The sequence below is a fragment of the Ictalurus furcatus genome, chromosome 12 (assembly GCF_023375685.1).
Source record: "Ictalurus furcatus strain D&B chromosome 12, Billie_1.0, whole genome shotgun sequence".
Lineage (NCBI taxonomy): Eukaryota > Metazoa > Chordata > Actinopteri > Siluriformes > Ictaluridae > Ictalurus > Ictalurus furcatus.
The window spans coordinates 3,648,666-3,672,135 of NC_071266.1; the positions used below are offsets into that span (position 1 = coordinate 3,648,666).

General features: G+C 45.8%; 1 protein-coding gene across 5 annotated transcripts in view; it reads left to right on the forward strand.

Moving 5' to 3' along the window:
• agap1 (ArfGAP with GTPase domain, ankyrin repeat and PH domain 1) overlaps positions 1–23,470 on the forward strand; it is a 190,055-nt gene that overhangs the window by 107,188 nt on the left and 59,397 nt on the right. For all 5 annotated transcript variants that reach the window (XM_053637461.1, XM_053637460.1, XM_053637459.1 and 2 more), the window contains exons 4-9: positions 909–994; positions 1,549–1,690; positions 3,912–4,046; positions 13,805–13,932; positions 17,025–17,180; positions 17,469–17,561. In XM_053637461.1, coding sequence (XP_053493436.1) covers positions 909–994; positions 1,549–1,690; positions 3,912–4,046; positions 13,805–13,932; positions 17,025–17,180; positions 17,469–17,561 — 740 coding nt within the window. The remainder of the gene's footprint in view (positions 1–908; positions 995–1,548; positions 1,691–3,911; positions 4,047–13,804; positions 13,933–17,024; positions 17,181–17,468; positions 17,562–23,470) is intronic.

Below are 23,470 nucleotides of genomic sequence, written 5' to 3' on the forward strand. Positions count from 1 at the left end.
TAAGGATTGAATTAGGAACAGGCGTTCTTAACGTGTGACCTTTGAGAGCTGGATTCAGATAAACACTTCTTGATGGTGGAAGAAAGATTTAAGGTCCTGCTCCGAGTACAGATCTTCAGCAGAAGTGGAAATCGTTCTGACTGACGACAGAAACGTCCTTCCTCGGATCTCTTCAGGGACTGAGTTTAAAAACAAACAACAAACGGTTGTCTCCTCTTTAGAAGGCGAGGGTTTGAGCAGCCGCAGGTCAGAGGTGAAAGGTTGGAGGTCGGTACCTCAGCTCAGCCGTGTCCTAGAAAAGCTCGCCATGGGAAGAGAGGAGTGTGACGCTTCTCATTCTAAACCCAAGCTGATTAGCGGCGTTCAGCTTTGCTCAGGTTAAGACTCGGATTATTCCACAGACCCTCTGTGTAAACATACAGACCGGAATCCCCTCCAATCCTCTTACGCTTTATTAAACGAGCCAGCACTCGCTCAGCGTGCGTGTCGGAGAGAGAGGACGAGGGCTCGTCTTCTACGTTCTTTTATCACTCGTTCCACTCACAGCTTACACAAAGGGTAGAATTTCGTGGGCCACCGGCACTTTGCTTCGGGTTCACCTGCTACAGGACAAACGAAACCTCAGACTAGCGTTTCATTGGTCCTGCTCACCGAGAACATCACAGGAAGTGTCTAGCGCGCGGCGTTTCCGTATGCATTCGCTTTTTTTTTTGTTTTTTTTTCCTTCGACGGAGCCGGACCTTACCTTCACAACCGTGGCCGAAATCATCATCATCATCATCATCATCATCCGTTTTCCCATTGTTCCCCATTTTCAGATTTGTAACGTCACCCCACCACCATTTTCGCCGGCGCCTTTACCTGTTAGCACTCTGTTCTTCAGTGTAATGGCTCTTTCTGTCCTGTAGGCGGACGCTTCAAGAAGGAGATCGTCGTTGACGGACAGAGCTATCTCCTCCTTATCAGGGATGAAGGGGGCCCTCCGGAGGCTCAGGTGGGTGTTACAGGCACACTTTCCTCACACATATCTGGCATACTGTGTTTTGATCTTCCCTTCCCGCCGCTCCACGTTAATAATCATCCGGTTGACGCTCTTGACTCGAATTTCCTGCTTGAATGATGTAGCTCCCTGGCTCCGTCACTGTGCATGGAGAACGTTTCGAGTGTTTGACAGATTTAGCGATAACTAGGTCCTAGTTAGACATGTACGCCGTTAGCACCAGGTAACCGTATTCATTAGGGATCGTTTGAGAGAGCTCGCAGAACCACAAGTCACGGAGGTGGAGCTGGACCTGAATCAACTCCTCCTTTAAGCATGACCCTTAACCCTAACCTCACCGAGCCTGGAACTCACCGAGGGTTGTCTCCATCTCCGCCGGACTGTCGGTTCAACTCTGCTCGGGTAGGAGGAGCTGGAGCAGATCCGAGAGGAAAAAAAAACACGACGAGGCCAACACAAACACAACACGTTAATTAAACCGGAACGCTGAAGTGTTTTAACTTGCTCTCCCTCTTTTTTTTTTTCCTTGCTGTGTGTCTGTCTCTCAGTTTGCGTTGTGGGTGGACGCAGTGATATTTGTCTTTAGTCTAGAGGATGAGATCAGCTTTCAGACCGTGTATCACTACTACAGCCGCTTGGCAAACTACCGCAACACTGCTGACGTGCCCCTGGTGCTAGTGGGAACTCAGGGTGAGTGAACAAGGCGGGGAAGAATCCTCTGGACTCATTTACAGCACTACACACATGCATGCTGATAAGAACCTGAAACAAAACATTGCATTCACGGACATCGTCGTGACCCTATGTCACAACCTTTTCTTAAGAGCTTTATAAGAAATATTTTATACTGTGTGGCTGATTCGTGAGGAGAAGGCTTCCGTCACAGTTATCTGTAAAGTCTGATATAACCCCTGCCTGAAAGTATGGAATCACCACACCTGGAGGATGCTCACTGGGTTTTTTTTTACTTCGTAGATAATAAACAAGTCACAGATAGGACACGGAACAATTTTTCTTTCATAGCTGAACACGAGTTGAATTAAATCATTTTAATTAATGGCGTTTTTGTCCAGGAAAAAAAAATATATATAGAATCACCTTGTAATTTGCATTTCTAAAACAAATACCTGCACAAGTCTAAAAAAAAAAAAAAAAAAAAAAAACCTTACAGAGACCTTAACCTTGGAAACATGACCCCAAAAAGAAAGTAGTCAGTTGAAACAATGGAAAGGATTATCAAACTCCTTCGAGGAGGAAATCAAACACAGTGTGGTGAAAGATGCTGGTTGTTTCCAGTCAGCTGCGTCTATAATTTGGTGCAAGTATAAACAAAATGGGAAGGTTATAAAAGGAAATCATACGGGGCGACCAATGAAGTCGTCAAAGCGTCAGGATAGATAACTCAAAACAATATGCCTTGAAAATAGAAAAGGCACGACAAAACAAATGAGTGTTAACGGTGACAGAACTGTAAGAAATCAGCCGAATGAAATGGGATTGACGTACTGAAGAGCCGAACGAAAACCAGCACTAACACCTAAACAGAAGAGGACAAGGTTACAGTGGGCTAAAGAGACGCAGTCATGGAGTGTGGAGGATTGGATGAAAGTGACGTTCAGTGAGGAATCACGAATCTGCATTGGCTAAGGAGATGATGCTGGAACTTTTATCTGGTGCCGTTCTAATGAAACATAATTTAAAAAACCATCAAATTTCCCTCCTCATGTATGATATGAGGTTACATCTCAGGTAAAGGACCAGACGAGACCTCTACAGACAATGCACAGGTGTACACTGAAATTTTGGACACTTTTCTCATTCCATCAATAGAAAATAGTTTTGGTGGTGATGAAGTCATTTTTCAGGATGGCGATGCATCTTGCTACAGAGCAAAAAGTGTTCAAGCTTTTCTTCAGGAAAGGCATATTAACTCAATGACAAGATCAGCAAACAGTCCAGATCTCAATCTGATTCAGATTTATGGGGGAAATTTAAAAAATCTGTGCATGATGAGGCTCCATACTGCAGAGCTGATCTGTCAACTGCTATTCAAGGAAGTTCAGACAACTTGATGGAGATGGATATTGTTTATCTTTAGCGAAGTCCATGCTTCAAAGACTTCAGGGCATCATAAAACCATGAGGAGGAGCAACAAAGTACTAATTGTGATTTAAAAAAAAAAAAAAAAGGGAAAAGTTTTTTGGATGACTCGGTAATTTTTTACTTGATCTGGAAAAAAATATTCCATTAAAACAATTCAGTTTAACTTGTTTGAGGCATGTTTCATGAAGCCAGACCGTTCAGCTATTTTAACCAAAATTTTGTGTCATATCTTTGTTTGTTTGCTACAAAGTAAAAAAGCTGGGTGAGCATCCCTCCAAGTGTGGTGATTCGATCATTTTTGCCAGGGGTTGTATAAAATAGATGAATTAGTTAAGGATTATAATCTGCACAAACAGAAAGTTGGCTTGAGAACTCAGCAGGTATTATGCGTTGGTTAGTGTCAGCAATGTGATCCTGCAGCTCCCTCTACTGGCTGAGTTACAGTACTGCATGAGCTCACCATCCTGCAGTTTACACCGTTTATTTACAGTGTTCGAAAATGTTAAAAATATACAGATTTTTTTTTAATAATATTTAAACATGGACAGTGCTTTTGGTGCACTTGTATTATTTGTGAAATGATCATCCATGAGTTGTTTATGTTTATTTTTTTAGAAATCCGTCAATTTGAAAGAATTTTCTGAGTGAAAACACGACTAGCTTTTCTATATGCGGACACTAGAGGGTGCCCCACACACACACACACACACACACACACACACACACACCGGCATCTCAGCATTCTGTGTCCTCTGGCAAAACCTTTGATGCTTGACCGCTGTCTTGTGTGCTGATTTCCTGTGTTTAGATGCTATAAGTGCAGCTAACCCTCGTGTCATCGATGACGCTCGGGCGCGCAAGCTCTCCAACGACCTGAAGAGATGCACATACTATGAAACGTGCGCCACCTACGGCCTTAACGTGGAGCGCGTCTTTCAGGACGGTAAGCACCAGTGTCTTTATATCAAAGCTCCTATTTGCTAGATTATTTTCCCTGGGATTGTGTGCTGAAACTCTTATTTATTCTGTGCTCACAAAAGAGTTTCGCCCTCGAGTATTATTTTCAGAAACTACTGAAACAGCATGGCCTCTTTTTTTTAGTTCAATGCTTTACGGAGGCTTGAGAAACATTGCTTTTTAGAAAATGAAAGAGACGCGCTCTGCTGCCGTTGCCTGAGCTGAAGCCGAATCGAATTCTGATTGGTCGAGCTCGCTTCCAGACAACTGTTTGTTTAAACCGGCACTCTCCTGGGTTCCACCGTATACCGCAGCCTACGAAGGCAATTATTATTATTATTATTATTTAGTTAGTTAGTTAGCTAGCTAGCTCTTGACATTTTCAGGCTGCTTGTCCAGGACGAGCGAATCTTTGGACCGGGCAAGCAGCCTGAAAATGTCAATAACAAAAGAAATAAATTTGATTTATATCAAAGATTAACGTCGTGCGCTGAATTCATCTGTTTGCGCTGTACACCAAAGGCCTTTGCGTTTGAGATCAAAGGACGGATATGAGACGAGGATATCGGCTTTTATTTCAGGTCTAGACGTGTTAAGGAATTTTAAAACATAGAACCTTTTGTATCAGACCACTCGGTTTTTAGGCCGGTAAACGTATAGGGAAAATCATCCAGTTTAATTTAAGTCCTGAAGTAAATAACACTTCATATTTGGTTGCATATCTCTTGCTTGCAATAACGGCATCAAGTCTGCGACTCATTAGCTGCGTTTACATGGACAACAATAATCCACTCTTAATCCGATTAAGACGTTACTCTGATTAAGAAACTAGCATGTAAACAGCTATTTTTACTTACCTTAATCTAATTAAGGTCATAATGGAAGTAAGCAATAATCGTATTAAGACAGGTGGAGTATTCCTGTTTTAGTCGCATTATGGACGTGCATTACAGACATGTAAACACCTTAATCACATTATGAACGTCGTGTGGGAGTTTTCACCGCATTTTGCGACAGGACACGATCACACACGGCCGTTTTACGGCGAACAAGAGAGTTCGGCTGTGTCCCAAATCGCATACTTTCCTACTATAGGCCTGTAGTGGGGAAAAATACATGTATCTCGGCTACTATATAGACGGTAAGTACGCGGTTTGGGACGCAGCCCACGGCTTCAAGCAGTCGTCTATTATCACGTACAGCATGACAAATAATTAACCGCACTTAAAGCGTTCGTAAAAAAAATAATAAAAACACCCAAAACTGTATACGGTACCATAACGAAGACCAACTGTATGTCGATACGTGAAATTCTGGAGGGACGTCGGACGGCGTGGTGCGGTGACGTAATGACGCGGGCTGTAAATCTAATTATGTTCTATAACATGTAAAACGGGTACATGACAGGAGTATTCTAAAAGCGACTCATGTACACACCTTAATCACATTATTATCTTACTCAGATTAAGGTCAATAATTACATTACTGCTGTCCATGTAAACATAGTCACTGACATCACCGAACTGTTGGGTTCTTCTTTCGTGTTGCTTTTGCAGGTTTTTACATCAGCCTCTTTCAGTTGTTGTGTGTTTCAGGGGGAGGGGGGACTCTTCAGTGTCCTCTTCAGGAGGTGGAATGGGTTTGGGTTAAGGTCTGGTGATTGATTGGGCCAGTCTAAAACCTTCCACTTTTCCCCCTGTTGAAGTCCTTTGTTGTGTTAGTGTCGCTGCATGATGAAATTTCTCCCAATTATTTTGGACGCATTTCTCTGTAAACTAGCAAATAAATTACTTCTGTAGACTTCTGGATTCATTCTGCTGCTCCCATCAGGAGTTACATCATCAGTAAAGATTAGTGCTGCTGTTCCAGAAGCAGCCATGCGAGCCCGAGCCACGACGCTGCCTCCGCCATGTTTCACAGATAGGCTTGTATGTTTCGGCTCATGAGCAGATCCCTTCTTTCTCCACACTTTCATCTTTCCATCACTTTGATAGAGGTTCATCTTAGTTCCCGAACCGCTGTGGTTCATCTCTGTATTTAAGAGGGTTGCGTCGTGTGGTATGGCCTCGATATTTCAGCTCTCTAGGTCTGGATTGTGACACCTTCACTCCTGCCCTGTGAATCTTGTTGGAGATGTCACCGACTATTATTTTTGGGGGGGGGGGGTTTCTTCACAGCTCGCACAATGTTTCTACATATAAATACCAGGAAATAAAAGCTGAAAATTTGATGATTTTTAAATGTTTTTAAACGTTAATTATGTTTATTGGGTGTAATAGAATAGGCGAACATGCTTTAATGTTAAAAATTGTCACTTATTGTACATTGTTGCAGTAGCTCTATTCCCAGGATGCTTGAAACGGTCCGATCTGTCCAAAGCCCCGCCTTCAAAAGCCCAGAGTGCTCTGATTGGCCAGCTGACCCGTTGCATTGTGATTGGCCGAAAGCCTCAAGCATGTGTCGGAAATGTAACACCGCTCGCGTTAGCTTCAGCCTCCAAGGCTTCTAAAGCAGTTCTGTACGTAGACACTCATGCCATATATCTTTGGAAAGCTAGGATTCTTGTGATTTCCTTTATCAAAGATGCACTCACAGCAGCAGCAGCTACAGTCAACGTCTGTCAGCCCACCAACATACAACAACCACTTAAAAACAAACAAAAAACTGAGGCAACGTAGCAGACTTTAGCTAGCCGGTTAGCAGAGGTCTACGACTGAGCCCTGAGTCACAACACACACGTTTAAAGGTTCTGATTCAGAAGCACAAGATTGTCTGAGCAAAGTGGGAATCGCCTCACTTTTCAGGAGTGGGGATCATGCTGATAGCGCACGCCGTGACCTAGACGTGTTATGGAAGCAACACCTGGACTTCGAAACGACGCGTCCGGAGCCGGGTTCTCTCTTCGATCAAATAAATCCCTCTGTGTGTGACTTTGCAGATCTTCTACATGCACAAACAGATACATTACACACCCAAACCAAAGGGAAACATCATGACGTGACTCCTTTAAACTCTCTTCTCATATTCGTCTTTGATCTCAAACCCTAACGTCTTCAGTCTACAGCAGAAACGGATGACTTTGCGTTGCCGTTCCAGTAGTTTTAGAGGGGACTGCGTATATATATATATATATATATATATATATATATATAGTCCCATAAAGTCTGTGATGGATAGTCAGTTCCGTATATACCGGTTAATGCAGGAAGACCATGAATTAGAAAGGCACTACGATCAAGGTGACTCGTTATAGACTAGCTGTTAATCATGCGGTAATTGCACATCAGATGGCGTGCACACACAGCTGATCTGATGCGTGTTGACGACATTCAGGACATGTGAGTGAACTAAGAGCTGTTTTGAGTGTAATATTCAATGTTCAGGAATTAAACCTGAGAGACAGTGCTGTTATATAGGAAAATAATGAATGTCGGGGTGATGTTCAAGTCCAAGAAAGTCTTCCATCCTGTGTCAGAGCATTTAACTCCAACTTTACCTTTAAGTTCTTCGCTATATCAATCTTTTTTTTTTTCCATCCGTTTATGTTACGTTCATATGCTCATAACCCCCGTGTAAGTTCTCAGTGTAGAAACGGTAACGTGTTACGCCGAGCACATTAATATAACTAGCTGTTGTCCGAGAACATTTAACAAACGCCTTCTGACAAATAACGTCACTTCCTGATCCACACCACAGCGTGTGTACATCTGTACGGTCCACTAGAGGGAGCCAAATGTCATCAAACGAGTTCCTGTTTCCTCACATGTGATGGAATAATACGAGCAGATATCTGTGAAAGACGTGCAGGGTTTCGGTTTGGAAAGCCAGTGCTACGTTCACGTAGTGATGCCGGTATCTACATTCATCTGGCTTATTTATTAAATACACTGTTCTTTAATGTTTGCTGTGTGGTATACGTCTATGTGTTGGGGGGAAAAAAGTGGCAGGTGAGTGACAGATTTCTGCCTTTGCAGAACTCAGGTGGAGGCGGGGAAAAGAAAAAAAAAACCATCTAGTGATTGTGTAGTTTTTGAAATGTGTCTATATGTTGTGTACGTTTGTGCGTGTGAGGTGTCGTAGCGGTCGCAGGCAGCCGAGGAGAAGAAGCCGAGCTGTCTGAGCCGTGCCGAGCCCTCGGCCCAGGAGGGAGATTTACACTCTAAACGCTCAGCCATTATCCCCTTAATTATTACACTGTTGGCTGCAGCCAAGTCTGCTATAATTTAGCCGTGTGTGTGTGTGTGTGTGTGTGAAGGAAAGAAAAGGAGAGTGTCTGTGGGATAGCCAAGCTCATCAGCGGCTCCAAATGAGAACAAGAAAAGGCTAAATTTCTTATCATTACTGACAGTGTCTCCTCGTATTTGTTATGCCATCATCCTCAATTAATCACGCATTCTAATTATGCACCGTAGTGGAATTCATACACGAGTACCAAAATCATTATTTTAATGTTTCGTGTCGCAATGGCTTCTCCGTCGTGATTTCCTGGTTTTTTTTTTTTCTTCATTTTTGCCCAGAGGTGCACATGTGTGTCCATGTGCGTCCCCACACACACACACACACACACACACACTCCATTTCATTTGCCTGACTTGGATTCATTCCTGCATCAGTGCAACGCCGTGGCCATAATTACCATGCGCATGACCTTAATTTAGCGATGCAGTCTCGGTCCGTTTTCTCCACTACAGGCGGATGTGTACAGCACGAGAGACAAACGCGCTTAACGAAAAATAATGAGCTGTGTAATGACATCATCCCCTCGTTAGATGTGCTCCGCTTGAATCTTCAGTCTCTTATTTGGTCTGTAAAGCATCCTAAAGCGCTAACCTTTTACACGTTCAGCCTTTCTCCGCTCCTCGTTTTCATACTTCGAAGCTAGTCGGGATTTTGTTTATTAAAAAAAAAAAAATAATAATGTTATTTTTTTTATTATTTTTTTTAAAAGCGTGACGCTACAGAGCGGTGCGGTGTGTTTGTGTTTCAGTCATCCGCATGTGTTTTTTTGTTTTTTTTTTAATCCCCCACACTGACATCGATATATCGATGATCGCAACGATATTATTGTTGATATTTATAAACGTGACAGACTTTTAGGGTAGACTGATTCGGGCTAGGCGACATGACGACGTAGCGATAGCGTCATGGATTGCCGTGCGCTTTTCTGCGAGGTCGTGATATTAAAGAACATTTTTATTTTAAAAACGTAGGTTTTTAAAAAAAACAAAAAAAAAACAAATAAATAATCGTTAAACCGATGGGACGCAGCTGCAGTTTCATGGTTTTGTACTTAAACGTTAAAATTCTCCCTGTCCTTCTGTGTTGATTTCCTTTTATAAGTGTATGCACTGCTGTGTTTGTATATTAATAATCAATAAATGAATATGAAGTTGGTTATTACATTTTTCTTTAACGCAGCACTAATATTTTGCCGGTAGCTTGTGAGCGTCTTCGTACGCCTTGCGTATCGTAGAAATGCCTTCAAGAATTGTAATACGATGTCGTCGTCACGTCACCGGCCCCCGAATATCGACTACGATCACAGGGGTGTAGTTTCATCTAGAATGGAAACCTTTAAATAAGGACGAAAAATGACAACATGGAGAAAAATCGACGGTTATATCGGGAGACTTTCTGCGCGTTTTTGCGCTCCCGGCTCGTCATCTCGAGCGGTCTATTTACACTCGTCGTGTGCGTGTCACGGGACGGCCCTGGCCGGCCTTTTGCTCCTTACGGATGATAATTGTCGGTAGTTGAGCATGCAGTAATACAGTCGGCTTAAAATTGTAAATCAAATAATGCCGGCCAGCGAGTCGCAGCAATCGTGGAATGCCGTTGCGTGAATAACAAGCGCATTAACCATTAAAAATAATTGGCGTAGTGGTTATCGGCATTAAATTTATATAATGGAGCGTTTACGGGACGGCCAGTAGACAAATGAAGAGCCAATTTATTTACTCCGGGTCAGCCAGGGGTTTACCCCAGTGTGTGTGTGTGTGTGTGTGTGTGTGTGTGTGTGTGTGTGTGTGTGTGTGTGTGTGTGGATGCCTTTTCCGTAGTCTATGTGTGATGTGATTTGAATAGTGTGTGTGTGGTCTTTGGCTAAAGGTGAGGGATCTTGACATCTCCCCAGACTGCGTCCATCAGCGCACTAATTTAATTATCCTAATTACCCCCCCCCCCCCCCCCCCCGCTAGCAAGTCGGATGCGGTGTCAGAGCCGGGGATGAAGAGCTTTGTTAGTGCATGCTAGCTACTAACGAGCTCCGCTGTGCAGTCTGCTCCCCCCCCCCCTTCTCCCTCTCCCTCTCCGCTCTGGCCTTTAATGTCCTCTGATTATGCGCCATTGTCACTGTCATATACTTTTATTGCCATAATTAGTTTAGTTGTTGTCGTCGTTGTTTAATGGTCATCGCCGGCCTGTTTTGCTCATTCTGAGGAAGTCGCTTACTTCTAAGCGTACGCGAGTCTTATAAGAAACCGTCGTTATCTAACGCTAGTTCGTTTCTGTTAGACGCTCGTTATCTAGTCTAATAACATCGACTGCAACGCACTTGATGATGATCGTGAGTCCTTGTTTATCACATATACATATGCGCAGTGAAATTCTGTTCTCCGCATACCCCAGCGTGTCAGGACGCGCCGGATCAGACCTACGAGCTACATCATGATGATACCCTAAACTTTTACCGCAACAAAACGTCGTTAACGAATACCTCGCTTTGATTGACCACAGCTGAACTGATGTGACTGTAAATAACGCTTTAGACTTCAAACTGTATCACGATCTTTCACGGTGTTTATTTCTTTCTTTCTTTCTTTATTTATTCGTGCTGACGATATAAATGACGATATGACCGTCGGAACATTCCAGCACTACCTTTTTATTTTATTTTTTTTGGCCGCACGTCACATCTGCGTACGGTCTGGAGAATGTGAATACGAACACCAACGCTCTTAGGATTCGTAAAGTAACCTCCACCTGCCGCCATGCTTGTCCACGCGTAAACACGTCGTCATGTCTATCGCCGGATGATCAGTCCTCATCACGGGGAGGAAGTGTCCACGTGTATCATCGGCTGTACGATATAGCACAGCCCTCGGTGAGAGTACTGATTATATGACGCTTTCACGCACACATGGTGTAATCCTTTTAGTTAACTGCTGTGTGTTCGTTTTGCTTCGCCAATGGATTCTATAGATGTAACTCGATGCCACAAATTGATGGGTCTGCCCCAATCAGAAGGAACTCTGAACTACAGTTCCCAGCAGCCACTGCACCTCCCTGCATCACAGTCACATGACCACCTGCGTCTGAATCACGTTCTGTATTCGCCACAGTTTGTCCTTCTGTCATCGGGATTATAGTCGTTGTTTAACGTTCGTTCTTCGCGTTAGTGTTTGCCACGAGTTCTACGGTTAATACTTTGCCTCCGTTTCAAATCTACTCTGCGTTCGCATCCGTCTCCGCCTCTGAATCGTGACCGTTAGATCGTAGCCTAAAACGCAAACTCGTGTTTTTGTTTTTTTTTCTTCTTTCTGTAATGACATTCTCATGAGCTCTGTGTTGAGAACACTTTGTTTTCATTTAGCAATGAATAAAGACCGAAGCCATGGAAGTTTGTACAGTCTAGCTGTTCCTTTAGATTGATTGATGAATTAGAACTTGCAGGCAGGCTTTTACACGTGAACGCGTCAGTGTTGTCCTGTTCATTTCTCAAAGCGCACAGATTGTCAGTAAGGTCTGGTACACGGCGTTCACATGAAGTGGCTCTTAACTGTGAAGTGCTGTCTTACCCATTAACTCACAATTTAACCTCCATCTGTCCAGCATGGTTTTCTTTTCTTTTTTTTAAAAAAAAAACCCCCCTGTACCTTTTATCTAGCTTCTCACGCTTTAGAGAATAGCTGCTTTCTGGATGTAAGGATAACGTGCGTGGTGAATATCTGTTGCAAGTGTTGGCACGTGCCGTTTACATGCTTGTGTGCGTGGTGTAATTATTGAGCGGTAAGTGAGGTAGCTCTCTGACCTTTGTGTTGGATCATCCGCCAGGCTCCCGCTCCCTCCAACTCATTAGTTAATATTTATAGCACTGTGCTGTTTAAGCAGCCTGACAGCAGCCTAATAAACTCAGCAGGGCACTCCCCCTTTCCCCCCTCTCCCTCGTTCCTTTCCCCTCTCTCTCTCTTTCTCTCTGGTTCTTCTTTCCGTCCTTCACCGTCTCCTTTCTCTTATACTTTGATGTGCTTGTCCGCTGTAATTCGATGTGATTATCATACGCCAACGGAACACGTTCGTGCTGTATAAAGAGCCGACCGAGACGCGCAGCCCCGTACCGTACACCTGTGTACGTTCGGCTTCCGAATTGAGTACACACGATGCTATTCGTCTCCGACGGTAAATCAACGCGGAGACGAACAGCGAACCGCGCGACGCCCGCTTCTGTGCCGAGTCCAGGCGCGCGCCGGTCTGCCCATAAATCTGATCAAACGCTCGTCCTTTCCCAGCAGGATAAATGGCTGCCGCTTACCGGCGAGCCGAGATTGATGGGTAAAAGTTAAATTGCATTACTTGCGCAGTTTAAATATTTAACCCGGGCTTATCATAAGTGTTCTTAACAATTAAAGTAAAATATAGCTGCGGATTTCCAAGCGTATCTCCCGGCCTTCACGGTTTCCTGAGGAGTGACGTTGCGGCGTTATTAACATGGCGTGAGTGGGCATAACGGGGTTGTGACCGTCTACTGGAAGCGTTTGTGGAGCTGCGGTTTTATCATCACGCGTTTAGGTTTTCTGGTTGGTAGCGACGTTGCGTTTGAGTGTATACACACAGTTGTGATGTAGTCTATAGGCAGAATGTGTGTGTGTGTGTGTGTGGGTTAGACAAGTGCCGTGACTGCCCTTGGACAGAAGTCTGTCACCTGAAGGTAAATGTTTATGGCTGACTCATCGTTAAAGCTCAGCCTTTAATAGATCCAATTAAAACAATGGCTTCATTTCGAGGGGAATGAGACGCGGCCATGTTTATTGGGAGGATGGTAATTGAGTTCTGGCGATTAGAGGATCTTTTAACCCTCACCTGGCCCAGGACTGCTTCAGCCTGCTCAAGATGGCTCCTGTGTAAGAACCTTTTTTCCCTCTTCTCAGCGAATAAGCTTTTACACTTAACATCAACACATTGTGCGTTGGATACTGTATTAAGATGTTCAAGTTTATTCACTGGCGTAAGTGCTACTGTGGCCGTGCAGGATTACTTGAGGTGAAGCCTGAGATCAATGCGGCTGCTAGGGAGAAGATGACGGAGTGGCTGAACATCGGGCCTGCGCGGCCGTGGCCGATTGCCCGTTGATCGATAAGGGCTCGTGGAGAGCAATTGATCGACACGGCCATATTGCCTGCGCCGATAGCGCTCTCCGGGAATCTTTGAGTAATGAAAGTGGTGTTATAATAGTTAAATAATGGCCGTGCTGGGGGTTCGGCGGGTGAGTGATGTTGGAATTAGAGCCGCGGGTCAGCACTGCTCGACAGCCCCTTACAGGAGGTAATGTAGTGGACTAGTCCGAGCGGGGAAGACGAAAATGTCAATGTGAAAATAATTTTTAGTGGCCTAAATCACCACCTGTCTTACTGTCTTAGGCTCTGTGTGTGTGTGTGTGTGTGTGTGTGTGTGTGTGTGTGTGTGTGTGGGGGGTGATCTTAATCTGATTTCACTTCTGACATGTGCTGTGTGTTTTTTTGTGTTCAGTGGCTCAGAAGATTGTTGCAAACCGGAAGAAGCAGCAACTATCGATCGGGCCTTGCAAGTCTCTCCCCAATTCTCCCAGCCACTCCTCGGTGTGCGCAGCACCCGTCGCTGCAGTACACATAGCTCAGGTAAGTGTGTGTGTGTGTGTGTGTGTGTATGCGCACACAGCCTTATTTCAACTCACAAGATTATGACGTACAGAAATAGCCTTTTCTATGGTTGTAGCGAGTGATAAGCAGGTGTACACACTCATCCCACAAGCGACCTGGTGCTTTATTACTATTGTTGTTGTTGTTGTTGTTATTATTATTATTATATTCTCAATAGAGATTCTCAAAAACTTTTGAAGTTTTTATTGCGAAAAAATTGTTCATCCAAGAAGGGGGGGAAAAAAGTGCTAACTCCAAGCTAGCTAGCGAATACACGCAGCACGCCACTACCATTAAAGCAGCATTAGCATGCTTTCGTAATAATTATGCTGTATTTGACTCAACCCAGAACTCGGAATTATGACCGTTTCAAGCTACAGAATTGGGGGGGGGACATCGGCCTTTCCGTTTTGTGACGCACACTTGTAACTAGCCGGCTAACATTAGCGATCGTTAGTTCATCATGTATTTACGTTCTCAAGACAGCGGACTGCGTGGGCAGTTTATAAAACGAATCAACCGCACCGAAAAGCTCGCTGGATTTACTGAATTCACGTTCCACGTGATTGAATCCAGTTGCATTAACATATTTAGTTTTTGTACATCCACCGGGATTTGATCATATCGTTTCAAACCCAGGGTGCTGGCATGCTGCAGCCGCTGCGCTATTCTAACACACACACTTTAATAATGGTCATTTAAGTACTATAATAATAATAATAATAATAATAATAATACCTGTCAGATCCTACATGCCCGCACGATTTCATAATGTGATCGGTTTCTGTTAATACTGTGATGTGACTTGATGTAATATAATATTTTTATGTAAGCCACACGTAATACTTAGTTTTAAATCTAAGCGACGACATATTCCTTTTTTTTTTTTTTTTTAATAGTGTGGTGTGTGTTTGTGTCTTTATTGATCGCGCTAACGTAAATACTACTATAAACTAAAGAAAAAGTTGTAAGGAAAAATATATTTTTTTTGACGTTGTTGACAAAACTGGACCTTTGCTACCCAGCCTTTTCGTGAATCATTTTCCAGCAGCTTTTATAAGATGGTTCGACCAGTTGAAGTAGAGTCAATATCATGCCATGCCATGTGATTGTCATCACATCGTGCCATGTGATTGTCATCACATCGTGCCATGTGTTCGTCATCACATCGTGCCATGTGTTCGTCATCACATCGTGCCATGTGTTGTCATCACATCGTGCCATGTGTTCGTCATCACCCCGTGCCATGTGTTCGTCATCACATCGTGCCATGTGTTCGTCATCACCCCGTGCCATGTGTTCGTCATCACATCGTGCCATGTGATTGTCATCACATCGTGCCATGTGTTGTCATCACATCGTGCCATGTGTTCGTCATCACACCGTGCCATGTGTTGTCATCACATCGTGCCATGTGATCGTCATCACATCGTGCCATGTGTTCATCACATCGTGCCATGTGATCGTCATCACATCGTGCCATGTGTTGTCATCACATCGTGCCATGTGATCGTCATCACTCCGCGCCATGTGATCGTCATCACACCGCGCCATGTGATCGTCATCACTCCGCGCCATGTGTTCGTCATCACCCCGCGCCATGTGTTCGTCATCACCCCGCGCCATGTGATCGTCATCACCCCGCGCCATGTGTTCGTCATCACCCCGCGCCATGTGTTCGTCATCACCCCGCGCCATGTGTTCGTCATCACCCCGCGCCATGTGTTCGTCATCACCCCGCGCCAGGTGTTCGTCATCACCCCGCGCCAGGTGTTCGTCATCACCCCGCGCCAGGTGTTCGTCATCACCCCGCGCCATGTGTTGTCATCACCCCGCGCCATGTGTTGTCATCACCCCGTGCCATGTGTTGTCATCACATCGTGCCATGTGATCGTCATCACATCGTGCCATGTGTTGTCATCACATCGTGCCATGTGATCGTCATCACCCCGTGCCATGTGATCGTCATCACCCCGTGCCATGTGATTGTCATCACATCGTGCCATGTGTTCGTCATCACATCGTGCCATGTGATCGTCATCACTCCGCGCCATGTGTTCGTCATCACACCGTGCCATGTGATTGTCATCACAAAGCAAATTCTGCCGAAAACCCCTTCGATTCTCGTGCGTCGAACGTGAGTACATCTAAAAGGTCACATTTACCAACAAACATCACTGTGAAAGACCGTGCACGACAATTTTGTGCAATTGCAATTCGCAAAATCAAGTGGTTTTCCATAAAAAAACCCCCGAAAACAGAATTTTTATTAAGCCGAAGCAAAATCAAACATTTTTGGCTGCAACAATCACAAAAAAAAAAAAAAAAACAACTTCACATTTTGCTGCTTCCTGCTTCCTGTTTGGACGAGTTCATGTTGTTGATATTTCAGTGACAAAATGCTTTTTGATTTGAAGTAATGTTTTTTGGAGTATTACTGCTAGATATGTAAATAATAACAGAGTAACCGAATATCCACCTTAGTACTGGAGCTGTTTTTGTGCTGCGCTTATTTCAATGCGCCAGCAGTAAAAGAAATGAGCGGGACAGCAGTCTGTTTGGAAAGCAGCGCCCTCTTGCTCGCTTCATGTTGATGCCTCGCATTGAGGTGAATGAATATAAGGTTTAAAGGTGCCGTTTGAAACCTACAGTCCAAAAGTAATCCCATCAGTCATATTCAGAGTACCCCCGAGGAGCCTCGTCAGTGTTCCCGTTGCTTTTGCAGTTCACCTCTGGGCCTCTGAGGGTCTGCTGCTTTAACAGTGCTTGCACACACAATGCATTCCAGCTACTTCATCTCTGTTTACCACCCCGTAATCTCAGCAAGCTAATACGTAATAATAATAATAATAATAATAATAATAATAATAATAACAATTCCGAGCTCTTTAATATCAGTTACTGTCAAGCCGTGACTCTGTTTAAACAGTATGACGTTTAAGCTCCACTCGTGCTGTGTGTGTCGTCTGTGTGCTGAATGGACTTCACGGCTTGCGTTGATTGTCAGTTATGGTTGTGTGTAAAAGGTGTGAGTCCTGTTTTCTCTCTGTCTCCTCGGTGCAATATGACAGACCAGTAACGGAGGAGGCAGTCTGAGCGATTACTCCTCCTCCGTACCCTCGACTCCCAGCACGAGCCAGAAGGAGCTACGCATCGACGTGCCTCAGACGGCCAACACCCCGACACCAGTGCGCAAGCAGTCCAAACGTCGCTCCAACCTGTTCACGGTCAGTCCCGATCCCATACCCCATTTTGTGTATTTCAGTGCATCGTATATCTTGTTTTAAGCAGCAGTTTAGTGAGTCATGCATACACACGGACAGACTATCGTTAAGATCCGTGAAGTGTTTCGAACGCGCTGTGTGAAACAGCGCTGGGGTCATGTCAAGGTCAAGTAGACCCAAGAACAAGTCTAGTCTGTAAAGGTGTCGAATAAAATCAGCAGCTAGCTCGCCTTTCACTAAACCGCTTGCTTAAAAAAAAACAAACCCACATGTTCTCTCCTCCCTCTGCAGTCTCGCAAGGCAAGCGAACCAGACAAGGAGAAGAAAGGATTCGAGGGCCGAGCGGACAGTATCGGAAGCGGCCGCGCAATCCCAATTAAGCAGGTAGGATCCAGCCCGGCCGTCTGCGTGGCGATAATTGGTGTCCAGGGGCGGTGCATTGTGAGCCAGGGAGGCCTGTGATCAGGACTTAGACCCGCGGTGGGCCCTTTTGAAGCCGTCTCCTTGATTAACGGCAAAAGTGTGCACTTGACATCAGTTGGAGCACGAAACAAGATCATTAGGATAAGGAGTGGGAAGGGATTTCTGTCCGTCTCTCTACCTCTCGCTCGCTTTCCGTCTCGTTCTTACTGCCGAGAACAGAAGACGCAGAGGAACAAACTTAAAAGGCTCCTAATGAAGCGTGGTCCGAGGGTCAACATATGGACCCATCCCCCCCCTCAAAGCCCGGTTCTTTTCCTGTCGAGGCTAGCACTTTCATTAGACCGTTGGCGCTGTAGCTTAAATCTCCCACCACTCTTCCCTGCTGCGTTCTGGGAGACGTTGTTTGAGTTGGCTTTAATTTGTCACAAACAAGAGGAGCGAGCGAGAGGACTGGGGGGAGGGGTAGACATCCTCCGCCGCGCATCTCAACTGGAGTGTAAGAATCAGGTAATTAGCACCGCTAATCGTGCCCTCTCATGTCGGCGCGGCGGCCTTGTTTGTAATTTTCTAATGAACAAATTGTGCCTCTGATTAGCGCTCCCTTTAAATGAGATCTGTGTTCATTAGTGCGCCGCTGACACCCTTTAGCGATGTTAGCGTGCGCCACAGAGGCTTCGGGAGACAATCGCGGGCTTCAGTCCTGCCGGTGTTCCAACGTCGAGGCCTCCGTTCACGTCTCGGTACAGCAGCTACCGTTCTTCTTCGCGTGTGGAGTTCTCAATTGTGACCGTACGCCTGACTTTCCCTATGACAGCTTTTCCATCTTTTATTCAGCTGCTAATTAGGCATTTAAAACGTGTTCGCGTTTATAAAAGCGACTCATTTGGGACGTAATTCCAATTCAGGCGACGGTGAATCCAGACAATAAATACAGACAGCAGTACCATCAGGTACGCAGAGTCACACCATATTTAACAAGTCGCATAAATAAGGATTGTATGAAATATATGAATCTGTATGAAGTGTGCAGGCGATGTACGAACATTCTATCAGTACTAATTGAAAATATATATATATATACGGTTATTGCACAGAGTAATGTAATAGTAATATTGCACTCGTTGCGTGAGGTAGAGGCACGCTACTGTATTGTATTCTATTAAAGTGACGACGGTGCAGTCAGGGGTTATGAGCACTATCGTAGGGGGGATATGGAGGGAGGTGCTCACAGTTACACATGGCTGTTCAGAGAAAAACTGTTCCTGAATCTGGACGTTCTGGCCTGAATATTTCTTAGCCTCTTTGCAGATGGGATTGACTTAAACCATTCGCAGGCTGGGTAAGATGGACATCCTTTCTGATGGGGGTTGCCTTCCTCACACTGCTTACGGTGTAAATGAACTTAACGCCAGAAGGTCGGTACCAGTGATGCACTGTGTGCCGTCTTCACTACCCCCTGCAGGGATTTCCTGTCATTAGGACAAATTAGTGACGGTCGTTATAAACTGGACGCTGTGGTAGCGCGTTCTCTTGGAAATACGACAGGAAGGATCGCTATCAAGGAATGCTCCACGTGAAACTGGTTTTCTTCTCGTTTGAGGCCACGAGGATTCTTGGCCCGTTTTGTAGAGTGACCTATTCAGTTCTTCCAGGATTTTTAAAATTTATTTATTTATTTATTTTGGCGATCGCAGAATCAAGTGCAACGCCGCAATATTTCGGAGGAGGGTTCGATTTTTTCGAAAACGCCTGCGGATTTTCCCTCAGGTTTTCGGCCGGGACGTCGACGTCACGTGACGTCGTCACAACACGCATTCAGCCCGACCGAGCGCACTTCGATTCACACGCGTCGGACATGAGTACAGCTAAAAAGCCTCATTTAGCAACAAACATCACAGCGAAAGAGCGTGCGGAACAACTTAGCGCAGTTGCGACTTCGCCAGTTCAAGTAGTTTTCCGTGAAGAAGAAAAAAAAAAAAAAGGACGAGAAAACTCCGCAAGCTGGATTACGGATTTTGGAGGAAAAAAAAAAGAAGCCATTTTGGCCGTAACGATCTCACAAACAAAACCTCTGCAAGTCACGTCGACGAGTTCTAAAGACGACAGTAAGTACGGATGTGATGACGTCACATGACGCGTCTCGGCCCAGACCTGTGGAAAATCTGCGGTGATTTTGCCAAAAATAGCAAGCTCCTGCGAATTTTGCGGAGTTTCCTTGATTTCTTGGCAACGTCCTGGAGGAACTGTGTAAGAGTTTATTAAACAAGCAACGGAGTCAGTCCACCTCTTCGTATTGCGGCGTTCGACGTCACCGTGCGCCGTATTTCCGAGGAAAATAAACTCAGCAGTTCAAGTCAGCTTGAATCCCCGTCGGGTTGGGGGGACGGGAGGCGGGGGGGGGGGACGGGAGGCGGCGGGGGGGGGATTTGTTCATTTTTCTAACCACACACGTTAGGAAGACGTTTCACATTTGTCTACTTAGTTTGTAGAATGCTTCTCGGGAGTCGTTTTCTGCAGAGCCGAGTTCTCCGGAACCAGTTGACGGATGAGGCTGAGTGGAGCTGGGGTGGCAGATGGGGAGGCCGGACGGTCCGGCGTTACAGCTGTAGCGTGGTAGCGAGACGATCAGCACCGCAGAGACCTGGGGCTTTTGTGTGTGTGTGTGTGTGTGTGTGTGTGTGTGTAATTCTGCTGCAGTGACAGGAAGAGTGTAATAAGAGCTTGACGGCATTGCCGGCACTACGATATAAGCGTTCTGTGTATATGATGAGTGTTGTGTACACGATGCGTATCCAGCGGTCTAAACGTAATGTGCAAAAGATGGACAACTCTGGTGCATTTTGGGCCCAAAAAAAAAAACAAACCAAATCCATATAGAAATGTGTGTTTTGAAATGTTTTGCTTGTGTATAAATGGTGTTGAGGTGTATATTGGAAAGAGCCTTTGCTAGTTAAATAGTGTGTGTGTCATGGGGGGCTTGGCACAGGGCCTTTTCTCTCGAGTATCCTTCAGTCTCTTGACGTAAATGAGGGATTCATTTCTACAGCGTCAGTAGGAGCCCGTACACGCCCACACGCGCTCGCACCAACACACACACTTACGCGGATGAGGGATCTCTTCAGCGCCAGAGTCTGTCATCTCATGAGGAGATCAATCAGTGGACTGCGTACACCGTGTCCCCTGCTCCCTCCTGCACCGTCCACAACCGGTGATCATCTCCCGCTGTCCATTTACAGCTCACGGGAACGCGGGTTAACAGCCACGCCATGGCGTCGTCTAATGACCAGCGTGACCCTGATACAGTCCCTCCAGGAGTTCTCCAGTCTTGCGATCGCAGACCGAGGAAATCACCGCAGACTTTCCGTAGATTTTTGGAGCCAAGACGCGGCGCGTGACGTCATCACGACGCGCGTTCAGCCAGTTCACGTATGCCGCACGTGACGACGTCACCACGAAAGAGCGCGCGAAACAATTTCGAGCCATCGCGGTTTCGCCAGTTCAAGTAGTTTTCCGCAAAAACACTACTCCGTTAACACAAGGCTTCTTACTCGTACACGATTAAAGATGGCGTCTTGAGCGTTTTTTTTCTTCTTTTTCTAACGACATCGAGTTCCACTCCTGTCAGCCAAGGACAGGAACCTGAGGCGACACCGGCCACGAGCGTACTCAGACTTTACAGCTGCTTCAGCTGCTCGGTGTCCGTGACCCTGTGCACAGTGCAGCCTCGGGTTCCTGTTCGTGGCTGTTGTAGCGTATCTGTCCCAAGTTTTAATTACGTCGATATGCGTTTCTGCGCAGCACAGCTGTAAAGAGCGATTGTACGAGTCACCGTCGCCTCCCTGTCAGCCCGATCCAGTCTGGCCGTTCTCCTCCGACCTCTCGCATCGACAACGCGTTTCCACTCACAGGACTAAACTCTGGAGATCGTTGTGTGTGTATGTGTGAGTGAGAGAGAGAGAGAGAGAAAATCCTTGGTGATCAGTCTGGACTCTGGACGAGTCTTTATAATAAGGCCGGCACAGACCAGTGTTTCCGTGATTTGATCCTTCCCCGTGAACGCGCTCGTGTCGCTCTCGATTTCCTTCCCTACCATGATCTCAAGACGGCCCGCAGATCCATTTGGTTTAAAAAAAAAAAAAACACAACAACCACTTTCTAAATCTTCAAGCAGTCTACTTTCCTCGCCGCTGTTTGGAATTGTTTCACGCACAAGCACGAAGCTCAGAACCCGTTTGTGCGGCAGTGGCGGTGCGGACGTTCGAGTTTATTTCTACCGCGCGGCTCGTTGTTCTGATGTAGAAAAACATGGCGTTCTCATCAATTCTGCACTGTGTTTTTGGTCATAGAGAACCATCATACGCATAGTTTCTGCTTTAGCTCTTCTTTGTTTGTGTGTGTGTGTGTGTGTGTGTGTGTGTGTGTGTGTGTGTGTGTTCACACTTTGCTGTAGTTTATTTGTTTGCTAGTTATTAGCGGTTATTGTTCCCTCCTGCGCTGAAGGTTGACTCCGAGCCGAGTTGAGACCTTTTGTAGAAATGGCTGCGTTAGAAGGTGCTCCTCATTAAAACGGTGCAAGCGGGGGCCGGCGGTAACGAGGCTGGTGGCGGGCTTCCACTGTGCACCAATTAAGCTGGAGAGGAGCGCTGCGCCTGCCGTCGCCCCACTGAGGGGGTGTGCCAAGGTCAGCGGTGGCACCTGGACTCACCGTGGCCACTCCGAGCTCTTCCAATCACCGGCTCGGCTCCGACCCCGCGCTTTGTTCTTACCGACTCTACGCAGCAATCTCTGTCGTGCTGACGGACGAGTGATTACAAGCGTGGCGCGTTTGTTTCATTATGTAGTCCTGAATCTTTTTTTTTTTTTTTTTTTGCCTAGTCCCAGCTGGACAAACGCACTCTTCTCCCCAGCGTACAAAAGACGCGTCTATATTGAAAACGACTTTATCGAGTCGTTCCCGCAGAACGGCTGAACCGCTGTTGTGACGGTCGCCAGCTTTGTTTACGGACCCCGCGTGACTCGGAGTGGGCCGACATCTGTTCCGCGTTCTTAATTAGCTGATAATTACAGCAGAGAGGTCTGCGCAGGCCTTTGTCAGGGGATTTTTTTTTTTTCTAGCGCGAGCATTTCAACGAATCCATTTCAGCGAGTGGCGCTGATTGAAGGATGGTTCGAGACGGAGCGCGAGAACGGCTCGGAGGACAGAACGCCTAGATTAGGCCGAAGAGCGGTGGGGTGGGGAGGGGAGGGGAGTGGAGGGGGGTGCTGGAAGGTTTCCTCAGCTACCTGCGTGAGCGTCACTCGTGTCCTACTTCTTCTTGAACGACGGGAGCACATATCTTTTTAAAAAACTACCCATTACCCTCTCTTACCTTTTTTTATGTCCCATATCTACGAGTTCAAAGCAGGTTCGGCGTCTTGGCTCTGTTCCAATGAAAGACTCGCGCTGCGTTTTACTGTGCGTCACTCTTAAATCTCAGTCATTCACGGACAGGGGCTCTTGATCGTGAAGGGGAATTAGCGGCGGTGGTTGTAATCGTGTGTTGTGGTGCATGCATGGGCGCTGAGCTGTGTGAATTTGACAACGTTTCACACACAGCCCCCCCCCCCCCCCTCCGAGCAGGGTGCTTTGTAAGGAGTTAAATTGGATGGTTAATTCGGGCGTTATTTACCCTGTAATTCATTAATTTGGCCCTGCCATTGGCAGCGGGCAGGCTGTAATTTCACGCTTCGCAATAAAAGATGTCTCATAATCTGCTTCATTTAGCACCGAAAGAATTTAATGAAATTAACTGCGGCCCTAATTAAGACGGTGAATATTAAAGACCCGCTATCAAGCCTTTTAACGACTGCGACACGATCCGCCTTTCTGT